Source organism: Poecilia formosa, unplaced genomic scaffold, assembly GCF_000485575.1.
Source record: "Poecilia formosa unplaced genomic scaffold, Poecilia_formosa-5.1.2 Scaffold660, whole genome shotgun sequence".
In the NCBI taxonomy this organism is placed as follows: Eukaryota; Metazoa; Chordata; class Actinopteri; order Cyprinodontiformes; family Poeciliidae; genus Poecilia; species Poecilia formosa.
In genome coordinates, this window is record NW_006800599.1 from 20,170 (window position 1) to 40,116 (window position 19,947).

Genomic DNA, 19,947 nt, shown 5'->3' on the forward strand with positions numbered 1-19,947 from the left:
AATATGTTTCTTTTTTAGGTGTAATGTATTGGAAAGGTTCATGACAACCTTTTCAGTGAAAAGTTGGTTAGGATTTAGTAAGTTAGTTTTAATTTTGGTATCTTTTACCTTTTGAGATTCGAGGCTAGGCTTCCAGTTTGATTCAAACGGGCCTAGCAGTTTGAATCAAATAGTAATATACAGGTTCATGACAACCAATACAGGTTGTCATGAACCTGTATTGGAAAGGTTCATGACAACCTTTTCAGTGAAAAGTTGGTTAGGATTTAGTAAGTTAGTTTTAATTTTGGTATCTTTTACCTTTTGAGATTCGAGGCTAGGCTTCCAGTTTGATTCAAACGGGCCTAGCAGTTTAAAGTATGATACCAGTGTTACAGGTCCCGGGTGTCAGGACTGCTGTAACAGTGATGACACACAATCTGAAGAGTAAATAAACAAAAGTCAGCAATGACGACCAAGCACTGCTGTTGACATTCAGATTGCGTTTTTTTTTATTCAACAGACAAACCTTTCACAGTGTTTAATGTTAATGTTTTACATTGTCATGGTCTTATAAATTTGGTGTATTTCCCTCACAGGCAACAATGAACCCCACATCACCCTCTCACACCTCCATCCCCCACCCAGATGAAGACAACCACGGCCCGTGCACCAGACACGACAAATCAATTGCCACAAAGCTTTACTGCATCTAGTAACTGACTATAATATTAAAACAAAACAAAATAAAACTTGTCCAACATGGAGACGTTAGGATATAACGGCCCTACATAGAGACGTTAAGATTTAACGGCCCTGAGAGCGAGCCAACATTAACCTCGCCTGATAGAACTGGCCAAACAGTGCACAAAAGCCTAACTAAAAGACATATCCTGGTCAATTAAGATGTAAGTATCTTACATGGTAGTTTTGGTGTTTTCTTTTAACTGTATACTGACCTGAAGAGTAAATAAACAAAAGTCAGCAATGACGACCAAGAGCTGCTGTTGACATCCAGATTGCGTTTGAGGCAAACCGGAAGTTAATCCCAAAACCAACCTGGAAGCAACTCTCCCCAAACAAAGGTTCCGCTTTGCCATTACCGCTCCCGTCCCCACCTCAGGAAAGCACTATGAGTGCAGGCAGATTAACATGCCAAACTGCAAATATAATATCATTTGTTAAATGTTTTTGAAAATACAATGAATAATACATAAAAATATTTCAAAATGATTTTTAAAAAAATACTGTGGTGGCATTTTTTTAGTGCTTCCAGATGTGTTGTGCTGTGGGTGGAGACCAATGTATTTTATCTTCCAATGTTTTAAACTGTGTTTGTGGGATTGGTGGAATAATGTGATGGTGGAGTCTTTGGTAAACTGAGGTGATGGTTTCATTGATCATTTTTAGGTTCTGTTTTTGTGTGAAAAGGAGTTCGTCTGAGAAATTGAGGAGGTGTATATAAATGTCGGCATATGGAAAAGTGTCATGGACTGTGTTCAAGAGGGTGGTGAGCAGTTTCTGGATCGTGGTTTGATCCCTGTAGTCTTTGTTGTTTATGCCAAATGAGAGGAGTACTTTGTTGGTTTCGCTACAGGTTTTAGTTTTCCTGACGATCTGGTTGGCATGTTTAAATTGGGCTTCAGGATTGATGGGTCTGGGTAATCTTTTAAGGTTGGAGTCTACTAAAATAATTATTGATTTGTTGGGGGTGAGGTGCCAACTAGCTAGTTTGTTGCTCTGGTGGTTGTGAGTGGTCATTAAGGATATGGGTCTGGTTGTTATTGGTTTGAGTGAGGTTTAGGTCAACTGAGGATGTGGGTTCTTGGGAGTCATGGATTCGGTTTGGTATAAGTTTAATGATTTTGTCATGTGTATGTTGTGAGTGTAAGCGGGGCTCAGATTCCCCTTTGGTTGAGTGATCTATTCCTTCTTCTTTCTCTGTGTTAGGTGGGTATAATCCGGATGTGGGGATCTCTTGTGTTTGGTAACTGTCCTTTGTTCTATTTGGGTCATGTGGGGATGGACTTTGTTGTGGTTGTGGAGGTTGGTTAGTTGTTAGCGTTGGTTTGGTGCGTGTTTCTGTTATTATTTTCCTGACTATTGCTAAGGTTGTTTGTTTGATTTGGTTAATTTATTTTTGTGCCTTCCTGGTGGCTCCATTAAGGATCCATTGTAGTTGGGGTTTTTTTTGGTGCATGTTGGAGTTCTGTAAGTAGCAGTACTCCTTCTGTTTGTTCTTGATTTGTAAGGGTTTTTAGATGTTGAGTTAGGATGAATTTGACAGCAATTTCTGTCCATTCCATTAAGGTTCTGTTTTTGTCTGGCATTTTGGGGTGCTTTTTTCAAAGAGAAAAGAGTTGATCCAATTGATTTTTGAGAAATACAGGAGTTGTGTTAATTAATTTTTGAAAGAGAGCAAGAAAAGAGAGTCACAGTTGTTTGGAAGTGAGTATATTTTTAATTCCAAAGGTGTTGTTTTTTTATTTAAGATGTACTTTCTCAACCAGAAGGTTTATTTGGAAGAGCTATTATTCTTTTAGATAAAGCTATTGTTAGTGGAATGTAACCAGATCTTCTGGTTACAAAGGTCCCCGTTTCAGTTATTTAATTGATGGAAGTGTTTATGTGGAAATTCAATTTAGGGGTTAGAGTTCCGTTAAATTGGTAAATAAATTGTTAATATCCAGGATGGAGAGTTTCTCTCAGTGTGGGAGGGGCTTTTTGTTTATTGTTTAATTTTGTAAATTGTTACTATGTTATTCTGGAGTTTTAAGGTGTTTGTTTGATAGTTTATTTTATTTATTTTGTTTTTAATTGGAGTGAATCCATAGTAAAGGGTACAGGTATTGACTCAGGGGTTCAAAAGAGTGGGTTTATCTGCAACTCGTTGTTTTAATTAGTGGGTAGTTATTAAAGATGATTATTTTAGGCTTCTCTCTTTTTAGTTTTCTGGTTTAATAGCGCTATTAGAACCGGAGCGGCAGAACTACCTTGGTTCTAAGTCATATCTAAAGTTGAGCAGAATTTCAGAACTTAATCATCAGTGGTGTGCCGTCGGCTCTAGCGGACGTTTCGGCCGTTCACCATATGTCCTCGCCGAGCAGTGGCCCCTCGAGGTGATCAAATCTCGAGGTTAAATTCTGTGTCCGATTATGAGGTGATTTTGGTGATATTGATAAAGGAGTGGAGCAGCATGTGGAAGCATAAGAAATTGGATTCCTATTTAAAGTCACGGTTTTAAAAGAGTGTTTTTCGTTTTTTATTCAGAGCGGGTTCCTTGTTTTGGAGTTCTTTTGGGAGTTGAGAGATGTTTTGTTACTCTAAGCAACTGTAAATGGTTGCCATTGATTTCAGTTGGGTAACAGTTTTCAGTTTGGAGAGGGGAGAGAGAGAGCGTGTGGAGATGGACTGGAGTGGGGAAACAATCGGTGGTTGTTTTAAAGAGTTTGAATCTTCTAAGTTTTTCTAGGATTTTAAGAGAATAAAATACTATTGAGAGAGTTTGTTGCAATTATTCTACAGTGCAATCCTGAAATGTTTTATAGTATTAATTGCAGGAGTTTTGTTTAAAGTACAGGTATTCAGAAGGTTTACCGTGTTTATTTCGTTCAAAGAAACTGAGAAATTTGTCCAATTAAAAAGTTATTTAATGGGTTATAAATTATGAATTTGTTGTTAATTATTAAGACTACGGTGGGTGAATCAAAATGTTCGGCTTGGTGTTCTTATTTATTTTTGCACTATTTTAATTATTTAAAAAATAGGGTGCTTTAAAGTGATTATTTCATTTTGAGGTTGAAAGTAATTAATCAAAAGGTAGTTTTATTTTTAAAATAATTAGTTCACTTAAAATGGCTGTTTTATTAAAGTTAAATGTAAATTGGTTGGTTTGCGGCATTTAAAATGTCGGACCGGGTTTGTGGTACCGTTTTATCTAATCTAATTTCAAAAATAGGTTCAAAAGGATTTTATTTCTTAGTGTTATTTTAGAAAACAGAAGGATGGAGAGTTTGAGTCAGGCTGTTTAGTGGACCTTATATTATATAATTATTAAGCTGTGTGATGCTGGGTTGCGTATTTAAAGATGGTGGATGGGTCAACAATAATTTTGGTTCTCAATAAAATCTTTAATATATGTTTTTAGACTTTTGGAGGGTGAAAAAATAAAAATGGGAGCTTGTAGGTAGTGTAACAGACTTTCAAAATGGGTTTATCTAATTTGGAGGGGGAAGTGTGTGGTTCCAATGTGGGGAATGATGACGTCCTCCTTAATCTATTGGAGTGAGTTACTGAGTTGTGTGTGGGGGGGACTAATCCTCTAAAAAACTGTATTTTTAAGAATCTTGAGTCTTAAAAACAATACAGAATGAGAACAGAACAGCTTTCTGTTCTTATTAATCTTCACAGTGTTAGGGTACGGTAGGGATAGGGTTAGAGTCCCATTTGACGGCGTTTCAACTGAAGTCCTGTAGGGTTAGAGTCCTAGTTAAACGGCATTTTAACTAAAGTCCTAAAGAGTTAGAGTCCCAGTTGACAGTGTTTCAACTAAATTCTACAGGAGAGGTATTTTAGAGCCCCTCTCTGGATGAAGATCCTTGCGTAGGCAGGGAATTTGTGTGTGTGTGTGTGTGTGTGTGTGTGTGTGTGTGTGTTCGTACGTGCGAGTGTGAATGGTGCTTAATTCTCTGAATGTAAAGCTTCCTATTCTCGACATTCTTCAGGGGGCACTAAGTGCTCATTTGATCAAAATACAAAGTCATATCAAGTACTAAAATTATGGGAAGACTGTGGTGCTTTTATTCTTTTTTCCCACCTAAAGAAAGAAAGTAACTATCTAAGGGAAGATAGTGGGTGGTTTTTTTTTTCTAGCATTTCTACACTTTCAAAGAAAGAAAGCCAGTTGAGAGACGTCTCACTGAAATAAAAAACATGGGAACAACTTTTTTGCATGCTCAAAAGGGAATAATGACTTTCCTAAAGGGGGAGAAACTGAAATGTGGTAAAACTAAATAAAAATCATTCTCCTCAGAGAACAATGCTTTAATGTATTGTGTCATAATTAGATTATAACACCAACTTGGTGCCATGATCCTTTGGCTGTATATCTGGAGGGGTCAGGGGTCAGAGTAAGGTACCGACCTGGACATTATCCAGCTTCATATCTCTCTTATGCCTTGAGAGGAGGGCTGCCCACTGGCTTCACAGTTTTCAGCACCGAGATCAACAAATTTAGAGTAATCTATTGTTCTCTGGTGAGAAGTTAACTCAGACTAAGTTAACATAAACTTACATTCTACACTTTAAAATATAATATTGTAAAGGATAAAAGAGACTACAGACTAACATGTTTCAGGTTTACATGTGTTTGAATAAGGAAATGATTTATGACTTCTTAAAATTTTGGGTAATTGTCATGATTTGGTGTTGGTGGTGAGGAAGACGCAGACAGAGCCCAGGGTGTAGATGAATGAAGATGAATATTTAATGTTGAGAAGCTCACAACAGTCCAGGAACTGGCAGCATGGCAGAAACGGAGGCTAAGCTCATACCGGTAGCAACAGAGCAGCTGGAACTAGAGCTAACGTCGACTCAGGACAAACAGCTCATCTGACGACGACTAATAGTATAGACTCTCAGGACTTAACGGTTCAACTAAGTAGACTCACTAAAGGTAAACAACGAACAACATACGACAAGGCACACAGACAACAGGTGGGACTAAATACACAGGGAGGGTAATCACAAAAACGAGACAGCTGGGATCAATCAACAGAGAAGACAGGACAGAGACTCACAGGGAAACAGGACTAAACACAGAAAACCTCAAAAATAACTACACAGAAAAACACGGATCACAACAGTGATAAGTGGCTAAAAACTATACAGCCGCAAGAAAGAAAAGATATATAGAACATATTTATACAAAAAACACAGAAAGACAGACAAACCCTAATCTACTCCTATTTGCTTCTTTCCTTTTTTCCTCTGTCTGAACCTAATTTATGGGTTAATTTAGCAGTCTTAAACACATAAGTTGGATCAGATCTCTCTTAGCTGACCTATATTTGAATTTGCATGTGTAAAAGCACATGTGAATTTATAAATGGTTAGATCAGTACAATGTTGTGTTATGTAGTGCAGTTTAAGAAAAACCCATAAAGCCAAATGTGTCACAATTAAATATATCAAGATGACCCAAAATGTATTTGCATGTGTAAATTTCTAATATATGTTACAATTAATTTGTGAAACAAATGAATCTATTTTACCCCAACCAATAGATAATACATTATCTTTATTTTATTAAATTAATTTATATTTATATTTAAATGTTTTTGTGAGGTGTTTTAAGAGTTTATTATATGTACCTCATTTTAAATTTGAGCATCTGTTCAAACTAAAAAAAGAAACAAACTAAAAAAAACAACTTCTGATTCAATTGGAAAAATAGAAAATGCTAAATAAATTCAAACTTAATTCGTTCCCGTCTGAATTTATTGTGTTATTATACCACCTTGGAAAGTGAGTGTATCATTATTAGTCCAACGTTTAAATGAGGATTATAACAAACAGGTTCTGAACAGAACCTCTTTGTGTTGGTTGACATTAGCGACACTTTGTGGTAAAACTGTGAAGGTGCACCACTGCGCCTTGGCGAGGTTGGAGGCTCGGAAGTGAAGCACAGCGCCATCTTGTGAGTCTGGCTGGTAAAACCGTCTGAGTAACGAGGAAATTGTTAGAAATCATTGTACACGCATCCTTCCGCCAACAGAGCGGATGGCTATTTTGGTGAAGACCATGTCCTCCGGCGAGTGAAACAATATATCCCCCTCAGTTTGAAGCCAACGGTCAACGTGACACCGCTCAGCCAAACCAGCCGGATGCAGAGTAAAAAATCTGGTAGGAAGTGGACCACCGCAAAGGAAGCGTGTTGTTGCACGTTGCAGAGAAAATGTTAGCTGGCGATAGATAAATTTGAGGGGACATTTTGTTTGGGAAAGGTCTCGGCACAGAGCAACGGGTCTTCCCAGTGAACAGAATGCTTCTGTGGCTAGCAGGCACTTGACTGGTTTGCTGCTAGCTAAATTTAGCATCTCCAACTCCTGAACCGGACTATTTTCTTCCCATTGAAACCTCATTTTTAAAGACAAATACCGGTAATATATTTCTCAGAACCCCCTTTTTGTCTTTTAAAATCAAGAATGTTCGTTTGCGTCTCTTTAATTAAGTGGCAATGCACTTGCTAACTGCTCTGTAGCTCATCTGTTATCGGTGTTATCAGACGGCTAGTAAACTATATCAGCTTTGGTCTAATTTTCTGATTATTGTATTATTTTACCCATTAAAACATACATGTATATTGTCGCTCGTTAAATGAAAGTCTTGCATGTTTAAGGTTGATACAGAAGAGCATATCTATTAGTCATTAATGTCAGATTTTTCGACACCATGCTGCCTTTCATGCATGCAAATCCGTACTGAAATATGTATTTACATCTCTATAATTAAGTGTTAATGCACTTGTAGCTGATTATTGCTCTGTAGCTGATTACTGTATTATTTTGCACATTAATCCATGCATGTATATTGTTGCTCATTAAATTAAAGTTTTAAATGTTTACGGTTGATACAGAAGAACAAATCCATTAGTCGTTAATGTCTCAAACTCCAGATTTGTAGTGCTTAGAAAGGTATTTTAAGACACACCCACTCAAGGCAGTGCAAGATTGTTAATTGGAAGTACAATGGCAAATAAAAACAAATAAAATATATGAAATATGCTTTTGTATTGGTATTCAACTCTCCTGGGTCGTTTTATTTGTACTTATGTTACAATTAGGGCTTCAACATATATACAAATTTGTGTATTCTACCAGCTCTGTACGTCGGTAAACTAAATTCAATTTTGCAAATTCATGACAAGTGCATCTTCTTCCACGTTTTGTGGTATTCCCCGTTTGACTTGATATCAACTTCTGCTCGTTTACCTTCATATTTGCAGGGCAATGGATTTTCCCGGCCACTTTGAGCAGATCTTCCAGCAGCTCAACTATCAGCGGATCCATGGCCAGCTGTGCGATTGTGTCATTGTGGTGGGCAGCCGACACTTTAAGGCTCACCGCTCGGTGCTGGCGGCCTGCAGCACCCACTTCAGAGCACTGTTCACTGTTGCGGAGGGAGACGCCAGCATGAACATGATCCAGCTGGACAGCGAGGTTTGGACTTAATCCATAACAGCATCGCCGATTATTATTGCGTCATAATGAAACCGCGTTTGATTTGCAGGTGGTGACGTCAGAAGCTTTCGCTGCTCTGGTGGACATGATGTACACGTCGACACTGATGCTGGGGGAGAGCAATGTCATGGATATTCTTCTTGCTGCTTCGCACCTGCACCTGAACAATGTGGTGAAGGCCTGCAAACACTACCTGACCACACGGACGCTGCCCCTGTCCCCCTCGTCAGACAGGCCCTCCCATCACCACCCTCAACAGGAGCAGCAGAGACACAGGCAGCAACAGCAGCAGCAGGTGGGGGATTTGGGAGCTAACGCTAACCTCACAGCTTCAGCTGCGACGTCCAAGCTGCAGCGCTCCTTCTTGCTGCAGCAGCTTGGACTCAGCCTGGTGAGCTCTGCTCTGGGAGGCATGGAGGAAGATGGCGTGGGCAGCAGAGGGGTCGATCAGAGAGCCTCTTTCCCCATGCGGCGCTTCCACAAACGCAAACCTCCTCTAGGGATGGGGCTTTCAGAGGAAAGACCCAGACAGAGGCAGCGGCCCTCGGCCCCCAACCGGGGTCTGTTGGTAGAGAGTGGGGTTAACGCGGAGAGAGAGGACGGAGCGCTTCTGTCACCTGACTCCCACAAGATGGGAGATGAATCCAAGCTAGACGGTGCGATCACAGGGATAGTGTCAACGCCTCAGGATGACCCCCAGATGCCGAGTCAGTCAGACAGCGGGCACTGTGAGGAAGAGAGGATGCAGGGAAGGGTGGGCAAGGAGGAGGACATCAGTGATCATGACCATCAGGATGATGAAAGAGTTGGGGTGAAGATAAAGTCAGGAACAGGGGATGAAGAGACTGAAGAGGAGGAGCAGAAGGTAAAGAGATATCAAATTACAATAAGTCATGGCGTGTTCTGTGTGATTATTCTTATTGTTTCATTTTGTTTAGATACTCTAGTCATCAGCATGAACTCCATTTAATTTAGGCTACTTGACATAACTTGGTGTTCTGACAGGACTTTAATCCTAAACACATAAAAGTAGCTCTTCTTGGTTAAAGCAGAGTAGAAAATCTGTAAACTGTGCTTTTAAGCACGGTCTGTGTCTTGAGACCCACCGTTATATGTGGGCCACATCTGATGTGAGCCCCTGATGCCCACATCAGGGGCAGCAGCCCAGGGGCCCACAAAGTTTAATTTCTTTTTTTTTTTTTTAAACGCACGTTTTGGAAACCTTGTACTTCATATAAAACTCATAGGCCAATATCAGATGAATGTATTAATATTTGGGGATTTTTATCAATATAAACAACGTTGAAATATTTGAATATTATAAAGTTGTAGTAAATTTTATTGTGAACAATGTGAAGCTATTGGCCAGGGATCAGATCATACCCGGTGATGTATAGGACTACATATTAATCTGCTGTAATCACTGTCTGTAGTGGATGAGGTATCAAAACTGGCTCCATCCCAGGGGCCCACATCCTTGTAAATCCGGCCCTCCATGGGGGAATGTATATAATTAAGGTTGTATGTATAATGTACATTTTTAAGCTGTAAGTCATACAGTCAGGTTAAACCTGAAAAAGTACATATACACTTTTGCCCGGCAACGTAGCTTCATTCCACATATTTTTTTTTTTCATTATTCAGGTGGTCGTCAAGCGTGAGCCGCTAAGTTCGCCGGAGCCAGCGGACGAAAACAGCGACGTGACATCGCAGGCAGAAGGCAGCGACCCGGCCGAGCCCGGGTGTCGGGAGGAAGAGGAGAAGGTGGAGCTGAGCCCAGAGAGCAGCGACCGCAGCTTTACCTCTGACCCCCAGCCCAGCTCGCAGCTGCTGCTCAAGAGCAGCATGGCCGGAGGAGCCGGCGTCTCTGCAGGCTATGGCTGCAGTACCGCTCTGAAAAGCAAACCCGGTTTTAGCATTCCCAGCTTCCTTGGGCCGAAGGATTTCAGGAGTGGCAGGTCGGGGTTGGTGGCTGGAGAAGATGGTCTTCCCAACACGACGACTGGAGGCGCACATCACTTCCTTCTGAGACAGGAAACGGCCACACCTTCGGGCTCTGCCTCGTCCTCTGCTCTGCAGTCTGGAACACTCGGCGCTGAGAGCAGAAACAGTTTCGGAGATAACCTGCAGCCGGACTCTCTGTTCCTCCGACCACTCCATGACAGTTTAGGAAACAGTAGAGCCAGTGGAGGGGGAGCCGGCGGGGGACGGGGAGGTGTAGATCCCTTCGCCTTGGACTTCCAGCGGTCCAGTCTGGGCTTTCACTCACTGGGCCGCCCCTCAACCGGAGCAGGAGGAGCAACTGCAAACAGTCTGGGTTATCCAAGCTACAGGCGCATCGCTCCAAAAATGACTCCAGGGATGGGCGGAGAAGAAGCTGTAGCAGGGATTCTTCAGGATGCCTCTTCCTCCTCCTCCTCCTCCTCCAGCCTGGCCGGTCCTCTGCTCCTTAACGAAAGCGGCGGGTATGAGATGAATAGCGGACGGCCCACCTCCCTCCCACCACAGCTCACACGGGCGTCGGCCGACGTCCTGTCGAAATGCAAGAAGGCGCTGTCAGAGCACAACGTCCTGGTGGTGGAAGGGGCTCGGAAATATGCTTGCAAGATCTGCTGCAAAACTTTTCTCACTCTGACTGACTGCAAGAAACACATCCGAGTCCACACGGGAGAGAAGCCCTACGCGTGTCTGAAGTGTGGGAAACGTTTCAGCCAATCCTCGCACCTGTACAAGCATTCCAAGACCACATGTCTGCGTTGGCAGAACAGTAACATGTCCAGCGCGCTGCTCTAGAACGACTTCAGGGGTTGCAGGGGGGGAATAAGCCGTTGCAATCAGCGACGGGCTCAGTTTTAATTCATATAGTCTCACTTATTTTTTTGTCAGGATTGTTGGATCATATCATTTGCTTTTTTCTAATAAATCAGTCCTGATCTCTGACCAAACATAAGGATGATTTTGTTATCATATATATTGTTTCTGCTCTTCTAGCTCTCAACTTGTTTTTAAGGCTTTATTCTTAAAAAAAAAAAATATATATATATATATATAAATAGGTTTGATTCATGGCACATTGCTGTGCATACTCTCCTGTATAAATATCAGGAGAGTATGATAAAAATGTCTTTTTTCGTAGGTTTAGATATCAGAACTTAAAACGCGTTAAAACTATTTGGTTTAAAAATAATTTGGTCTGCTCTGATGTTTCCAAGATTTTAAGGAGGACTTTGATTTACAGCCTTCACCTCTGATCAACTCTTCCCACACTCTAAGTCCATACTTACTGAGTCTTGTCGCATGCACAGCAGTCTGTAGCCTTCCATACAGCGGCTTGCAAAGACTTTATACCTCCTGAACCTTTTACATCTTGTAAATCTACAACCACTATCCTTATTTTATTGGGATTTTGTGTGGTTAGAAACAAAGAAGTCATATTTGTGAAACAGAAGTTAAATAACTTTTTAACACGTTTTACTAGTGAAAGTCTTTGTTGCGTGCATTAATATAAGTTAAGCATTGTTCAGGTTTTTGTTTTGTCACTGTTTTGTCATAGTGATATTTATGAAGTGCAGAACTAATTGTTGTACAGTCAAAAGCTTGACCGATCTGAACTGTTGAATCAGCACCGACCTCCAGTTCCCTTTGTTTCCATTTGCAGATGATGGATTGAACAGAGCTCTAAGATGTCTAAAGCTTCGGATATCGTTTTATGACCAAACTGCTTTAAACTTCTCCACAGATTTCTCTCTGACCGGTCTTGTATATTTGGTTATGATTTTATTTCTTCACTAATGTTCTCTAACAAAAGTTTGTGGCTCCAAGGTTTAAATGTTGGAATCTTCAAGGGGTATGAATACTTTTTGAAAGCGCTGTAGACTTTGGAGAAAGTACATGTGCTCCGTGTGCCAGATATGTATGTGAACATGAGGGTGGAATATATGAAAGAGCTAATTTTACTTGTTGAAAGTTTCAACAACAGAAGAAAACTGTACAGTCAACAGCTAATATGAGTGGATTTTAGTGGTTCACTTGAACAGTGACTGTTAAAGCATTTCTACTTGAATCGCTAATAGATTATGTAGTCGTATCCATTCCCAAAACTGAGTTAATACCCAACTTTTCTTTTAGATTTAAAGATTGTTTTGCTTTTACTAGGATTTGCAGTTCAGTGTCAATCATTGATTTGTTTGAGAAACTGAAAACTTTACATTTCTCTCTGTCAAGTCTCAGCAGTTTGTGTTGGACAGATTTACTTCAGAGCAAAGTTACATTGTAAAACAAGTACTAACTAATATAAAGTATTAGTGGTGCCATTTTTATGAGTTTCTCTGGAAACCCCACTGTAAATAGATTATTTTAGTGTAAAAAAATTCCCACTTTATTTATATTGTTGTTTATGACTGTTGTACAAAAGTTGAGCTGACATCCAAAAAAAAAAGAAAAGAAAAGAAAAGCATCACTGCATGATGCTGTGATGTAATGCTGTATTTACTGATTTAAATGTTTTTTTTGTTTGTTTGGTTTTTTGGGGGGAATTGGAGTTTATTGCATCTTTTCATGGATACTTTGGAAAAGAAGTACATTTCTCACTCAACTGATTATCAGTTTGTTTGCTTCCACCTCAGAGTTGGCTCAAATCATTCACATGATATCTCTGTTACTGTACTAGAAGTCATTTTTTAAAAACACTCCTCTCTTTTTTCAGTTCTTGAAATGTAATCAAAGAGCTTAGACAAATCAATCAAGTCTTTGTTATGTATAACTAATATGTTTTCTGGAATGCTAAGATGTGCATAATTTATTGATCCAACTTGTCCGAATCTATTGTGAGGCAGTTAGGGGTCGGTATGACGTTCTCATGGTATAAATATTTTCAGTAGAAAAACAGTTTCAAGGTTTCAACTCCACCCAGCTCATTTCTGTACAGCTGTAGCTGTAAAATAATGTTACCTTAATCAGAGTGATGTAGATTTCACGCATTCTCTATTTTCTTTTCTTTTTTAAGGTTTTTATGTAATAACTGGAGTTATTTAGATTATTTAATAACAGCTGACTGTGTTTTCCGTGTAGGCCAGGACAAAGTGTTGCCGTCTTCTTTCAGCCAGCTGATCAGCAGTACTCAACAGCAGCCAGAGAAAACTCTGCTCACTTCAACACTTTCTTTCTTTCTGAGTTTGCGTCATAGAAACTATAAGTTAGAGGGGAAAAAAAGATTTGTGGATACGTTGCCACTGTTTAAAGCCTCAGTCTACCTCATTAACAGGAAACCGCTCCATCCATCGCTGCGTTTATGCTCGGCGTCATAACCAAACGTTCGGCCTTACGTTGTTTTTTTGAGTTTGGGGGATTTTCCAGCAGGCAGGCAATTATACAGGTTGTCAACTCATCCACAAAAGTTAAATTAGTGAAATAGTATTTCACAGTTAATATTTTGGAAACAAGTATATTTCTTCATTAGATTTTTTTTTTTTTAAACATTTACATCCAACGTGCTTAGATCTAATACTTTATATTTACTGTCATTTACAATTTAAAAGAAACAAACTTGCTGAGAAGAACTATCTGACTATCATAGATTGATTTATGTCAGTTTGGCTTCTTCTGTTGGTTTTACATAAGAGTGATGTCATTGGACTAGACTGTTTATTGTACAGTTCTGTTTTAGTGAATTAAAAAAACAAAAACAAACATGTCTGTCTGTCTATATTCTTAATCACTGGATGTGTTGTGACTTTGGTCATTGACTTTAAACTGGTCGGCATCTTTTAATAAAGTCGTTACACTGTCAGCTTGTACAGTTAAACATTTTTATTTAATTTCATGAGGCATATTGGCACCTTGTTACAGAAGAAAAACCTTGTTTTAAAAAAAATGACGTTAACACAAATTGTCAGATTAAATGTTCCTGAGATATAATCCAGTGGTGACGTTGCTGTTTGGTGTGTCCGTTTAAAGTGGCAAGTGATGGTTAAATGTATGATGTAACTCAGTCACATTCTTGGGAAAAAACTGTGTTCTTGTGAGAAATAAAGAGGTGATGAAGTGAAGATCTCCCTCTAAACTACTTTCACTTGTTATTAATCCTACTGGCGTTCTTTCCCCCCTAGCAGTTGAATTAATGGTTCATAACCTTTCAAAATAAAGCACCTACTGTACTTCCTCTAGTTTTAATATTGCAAATTTGTGAATTAGACTTTAGTAAAATTCCGTACGCTCTCCAGCTTTAAAAGGCTGAGTAATTGTTTGTTTTCCTAAAAGTGAAAACAATTATTTTTATTTGCTGTTACCATAAAATGGTAAAATCATTGTCTCTGGTGTGTGAGAAGGTTGTAAAATATGTTGGACTTGTTGTACAGACTGAATAAAACAATGGAGCTCTGTTGGGCTTTTTTTTTTTTTTTGTGAAATTCTTATTTAATATTCTATAGTTAAACTCAACAGATATGAACTAATACCAGAAATTCTGAGCAAACCTGGAAAAGTCTCATTTGGATTCAGAAGAAAAACAAAGAAATTCTGAAACAGACTTTTTACATTTATTTGTTTAAACATCCACTTTCTTAATCACATAACAACTTTAGTATTTGTCTAATTTTAGAAATTATTTGTATTTTGTAGATACTGAAAGATAAATCCACACTCATTTCACATTTTGAAAAGGGATATTTCACTGCTTTTCTGACATTTAGAGCCTCTGATATCAAGGTCTTAAATCTGCATAATTTTTTTAGCTTTGCACAAAACTTTAAATTTATGTAACAAAACAAGGCGTTTTGTTACATGATCTCTTTGGCTCCAGACTTACTGATTCATGACCCTAAGTGGGGTCCCGATCCCCACTTTGGGAGAGCTAAAGGAGAGCTGATCCAAGCTAAAGTAGATAAACAAAGATGCAGTGCATTTATCTGGACAATTGCGTAGTCAAATTGGAAGTCATACTCTGGGTTGTGTTGTTTCATGATTTATGACATTTTAGTTAAATATTTCTTACACAAAAGAGAAGAATGCAATAAAATAAACTGAGTTTAAAACAGCGGAAGTATTTCAATGGAAAAGTTGAAGTTCTCCAAAACTGAGATTCTCTGGAGCAAGTCTGTCCTCACAGCTTCAGCTCTTTGATCATTGGCTGGCTCCGCAGGCCAAGCAGGAGGTTGTTTGCTGCCAGGGCAGACATGGCGTTACGGGTGCTGTAGGACGCACTTGCAATGTGTGGAAGAATCACTGCAGAAGAAGGTTAAGACATATGATTGACAGTAAGTAAGTAGTCAGAGCAATGAGAGTAATCAGAGCTGACTGCTTTGACAAACTCACCGCAGTTTTTGAGAGTAAAGAGTGGGTGGGTGGTGGGCAGGGGCTCAGGAACGGTGACGTCTAATCCAGCTCCGGCTATCTGCCCAGTGGACAGAGCTTCATACAAGTCCTCTTGATTTACAACCCCTCCTCTAATGTGGCAAAAATGCAGTATTTACTGACAGAAACCAACATGGACAATTGATTTGATTATTAAAAGCTTTAGAACACCCTTGTACACACTATATTTATGGATTGTTGCGTACTGCTTGTTCTGAGGTCACTTGGTGTGTGTTGGTGAATAACATTGGGGTACCTGCTGGTGTTGATGAAGATGGAGGTGTTTTTCATTTTTGAGAAAAGGTTCTTGTTGCAGATCTCTTTGGTCTCCGGTGTTAAAGCACAGCATATCGACAGGAAATCTGACTGCTTTGCCAGCTCATCCAGTGTGACTTGAAGAACAAGCAGCATGAAAATCACAATACTGTATATTATACAATTGACTGATGTAAATACAAAATAATGCAGTCCCATCTATGTATCTATTATTATATTTAGACAGAGAAAACTTATGGGAAAGTACCTTAGCCTTAGACAAACTAAAACTCTACATTCTCCTACGGTCTCCAGTCCATTCCAAATAAAAGCACCACATGCTTGCTACTGGAGTGTTTTCATCAGAAGGTTTTTTTAAATATAGGACATATGGTGGGATTACAAAGGGTGGGCACACAACCACCAGATGAAAATGTATTGCCTTGAACAAGTTTTCTATTGCTTTCATACATCTGTACTCAATGAACAGTTGGCGTCTAAGCTCGCTAAGCATGAGGAGAGAATTTCACATGTTTTGTGTCGGACTGCACTGTATTTTCTGCATTTTGATTTTCTTGAACATAATTATCTGGGTCTGGATCTCTGCTGGTCTGTGCAATTTACACCAAGGTGACATAGTTCTATCTCCACTTAAGGAATTGCTTGCTAAGCGATATTGGAAAATGAAAAAAGGCAAAACAAATGACTGTAATGAAAATGAAAAGCTGCAACTTTTGCATTTAAACAGAAACCAGTGCTTCTTTTACACAGGCATCATACGTTAGCTTGTGTGGCAACGCTCTAGGTACAGCTCCAAATGAATTCAATTTGAAATGCATTGCACAGAACCAGATCTCTACCTTCACAGTACTCTTTCTCCATAAGAAGGAGAAAGCAAATAATATTCAATCATATTCAAAGTACAGGGAAAACTTAATTTACTGTTCTTCATAATGCTTAGTCTCCTCTTTTTTTTTTTTTTTTTTTTTGCAAATCTCCAGTCCAAAGGCTTGAGGTATTACTAAGAAAAATACTTTGAAAAAAAATCCTAAAGTGACAACAGGCTGTAAGTGCCAGTGATCCACATATTACCATATTCAGCATTGATGGCCTTGGCCAACTCAGGTCTCGGAGCCACATCTGTGTAGATGAACTTTTTCACTTTGAAAGGTGCCAGCCGCTCTGCAATAGCCACACCTGGACAGCAACCAGAAGAAAACATCAACATGATGGGTATGGTGATTGTGAGATGATCTTATGTAAATTCATTGTGTTACCTATTCTTCCAAGTCCAAGAATTCCCACAGTGCTGTTGGCCAGCTCATATCCACACAGCCACAGAGTTCTCCACGTGCCCCAGCCGCCGCTGACACAAGTTGCAGTGGGAGATGGTTGTTTAAATTTGACTTAAATGAACTTGGGGATATTTTCTAAAAAGATGTGTGCTGTGTGCACGAGCTTACGTTTTTGCCTCATGAGTCGCCTCTATGAGTCTCCTGGATGTTGCAAGCAGCAGAGCTACCGTTAACTCTGCAACTGCATCTGTCAGGACCTCAGGGGTGTAACCTACACGGATTCCTCTGGTGAGAGACACAAATATACACAATTACATGAGCATGTTTCAGTAAAATAAATCCCACAAAATGTATACATATAAGGACCTAACAATTAAATGTGTTACTTAAGGAAACTAGCAGATCACCTTTTCTTCAGCTCCTCCAAAGATAAATGATCAAACCCCACTGACATAGTACTGACGACCTTCAGGTTTGAACCTAAAGGAAAAACACCATTGATACAGAACCACCATGCATTTGTTTATGGATTCTATAGTGCCTTGCAAAATGATCGGTAGCCATTGAATCAGCCATAGATCAGAGATAAAGATGTAGGTGTAGCAGAGTTAGGGAACTTTAAAGCAGCGCTATTTTAAAACAATATCTAACAATTTGAGCAACTCATGTAGTACTGTTCAATTTATCACCATGAAATAGAAAGAGGAAAGCACAGCTCCAAATCAATCAAAATATGGTTCTCAATCTCTGATGACAGGCCAATCAATGACAAGTTTGTAACATGGAAATTTGGGAAAAAGTATGACGGATTTAAATACTTTTGCATACCTGCAGCATCCAACAATTCTGCATCAATCTTTTCAGTCAGCACGCAGAGGAGACCATCCACACCTTTCACTTTCTGAAGCAGCTCTTTCCTCGGCACAGGGACGTCATCCGAGTCCCACAGCTCAAACTGCACCCTGTGTGAAGAGGACGCAAAGCAGAGCAGTTATTCGACAGCCACTGAGGTTCTCAGAGTAGTGCATCAAACACCACTCTGAGATTTTACTGATAATCTCCTATTTTGATGTAAATAAGATGTAACTGAGGCATATTAGTTATGAAATACATTGAAACATTCAGCAATGCTGTGAGGAAATATTATTTCAGGTACCATATCTTTATCTTATTAATCTGAAGGTAACCAATAGAAGTCCTCCTGTCTGTTACAGGACTCCTTCCCGACTTACTGTCCAGAATCCTGGAGGATCTTCAGTCCTTCAGGTGGGATCTGCCTAGTAACGTAAACCCGTGGAAGGGTTGACATGTCCCTCAGTACTTTAGTTGTTGCACCACTGGTAAAACTCAAAGGAGCAACAGCAATCCTCTGTAGCCGACGTAGTGCCATGCGGCTGCTCAACATTGCCAATAACTTGCAGATCTCTGTAAGGCGAGGCGTTTCTTTTGGAGTTTAGAGTTTTGTTGCAGGGAGGCGTTAATTTCTGGCTGCAGTTTAGGGGGAGGTTCCCATGTGTGCTTGACCAATGTGATCAAAGGGAGGATGCCTCAGAGGTTTTGAGGTGAAGGGTAATTTTTTTTTTCCAGACCAAAAGAACACAATATTTGTCCAGATTTCAGTGAAAATGAAATCTATTTGCATTGCAATGGGAATGGAAATCAAAACGGACACAAAAAGATCCGACAATAACACATTTTCAAACAAATATTTGGGTTTGTTTGTTTTTTTTTTTTTTTTTTTTTTCCCCTAAAACACTCCCCCAAATTGAAGTCAGTCAGATGTAAATGTTTCACTTGACTGTTGACCTTTGATTCTTTACACAGGAGAGTACCCAAACACATCCAGTTCTCCTGTCCAGCTCACACTGGATCAGTGGTGTCCCCCTAGTCTCCCAAGAGCAGTCTGTAAGACTTATAGTTTGTTTAGAAAGTAGAAACAAACCTATTGAAATAAAAAGAAAACATTTTATTATTGTGCATTAAGAAAATCAAGATGAGGGGACAAAAGCCACATTACAAAATTATATCGATAAAACTTGCAACAAAGGTGTATCATTACAAAAAAACCCATCAGCCTGTTCATTTTTATTTGAGTTCGGAACATGCTAGGTTCTGAACTCAAACATAGCATGTTCTACTTACATGCTACTGACATCGCATGTAAGTAGTACATGCGATGTAAGTAGTATAAACATAAATGGGATACATAGGAAAAGCTTTCATGTCAGGGGTAATGTGTTGCTATTAAACTAGTGTATTTTATAGGGATTTTATGAGAAAGACCAAGACAAAATTTGGGATATTTGTGAAGTAAATTAATATTTGAAATTATTTTTAATTGAAATAATTCGGTTTTTTTGTGATTAAATACTTTATTAAGGATATAGCTCATTTAAATTTTATGGTAAATATAGTTATTTGGTATTAATATAATCATTTCACTTTGCTGTGATACAAGCTGGACAACATGAATTTGTTTGGTCTGTCAGCCACTATCAGCTGCATGTCAGTGTTACACAGACAAGGTGACTGGCCTGTTAATGTGCAGTTTAGCCAACCCAGACCAACCATAGAGAGTTTAAAGTTCATGATGCACTGCTGCAAACAGGAAATGATTTAAGAAATATTTTAGTAATTCCATTTCAGCATACAATATTATATGTTTGTGTTATTAATAACAGTTCTATTTAAACCATGAATTATGAACATGTTTATAGAAAAAACGATGATGTTGTATGAAATTCGTGTGTTAATCATTTTGAGAAACATCAAAAGAATCTAAACTTTCACCCCCTCCAAAAACAGTCAGAAATAATCTACTAGGAAAT

General features: G+C 39.2%; 2 protein-coding genes across 5 annotated transcripts; one reads left to right on the forward strand and one right to left on the reverse strand.

Annotated features, from left to right (window-relative positions):
- The first annotated feature begins 6,518 nt into the window (after positions 1 to 6,518).
- zbtb5 (zinc finger and BTB domain containing 5) lies at positions 6,519 to 14,135 on the forward strand. 4 transcript variants are annotated; one of them, XM_016666098.1, is made up of 5 exons: positions 6,519 to 6,676; positions 6,755 to 7,139; positions 7,985 to 8,198; positions 8,269 to 9,084; positions 9,864 to 14,135. In XM_016666098.1, the coding sequence occupies exons 3-5, from the start codon at positions 7,989 to 7,991 to the stop codon at positions 11,010 to 11,012; spliced, it is 2,175 nt and encodes a 724-aa protein (XP_016521584.1). In that variant the 5' UTR covers positions 6,519 to 6,676; positions 6,755 to 7,139; positions 7,985 to 7,988; the 3' UTR covers positions 11,013 to 14,135. The 4 variants fall into 4 exon arrangements, with proteins under 4 accessions (XP_016521584.1, XP_007542177.1, XP_007542178.1 ...); XM_007542115.2 differs by lacking the exon at positions 6,519 to 6,676 and having other exon boundaries at positions 6,683 to 7,139; XM_007542116.2 differs by lacking the exon at positions 6,519 to 6,676 and having other exon boundaries at positions 6,683 to 6,882.
- Positions 14,136 to 14,317: 182 nt separating this feature from the next.
- Positions 14,318 to 18,578, reverse strand: grhprb (glyoxylate reductase/hydroxypyruvate reductase b). The gene is made up of 9 exons (XM_007542122.2): positions 18,352 to 18,578; positions 17,948 to 18,081; positions 17,527 to 17,599; positions 17,288 to 17,404; positions 17,102 to 17,190; positions 16,917 to 17,021; positions 15,826 to 15,961; positions 15,531 to 15,661; positions 14,318 to 15,440 (listed from the first exon to the last, which is right to left on the reverse strand). The coding sequence occupies exons 1-9, from the start codon at positions 18,522 to 18,524 to the stop codon at positions 15,319 to 15,321; spliced, it is 1,080 nt and encodes a 359-aa protein (XP_007542184.1). The 5' UTR covers positions 18,525 to 18,578; the 3' UTR covers positions 14,318 to 15,318.
- Positions 18,579 to 19,947: the final 1,369 nt, after the last annotated feature.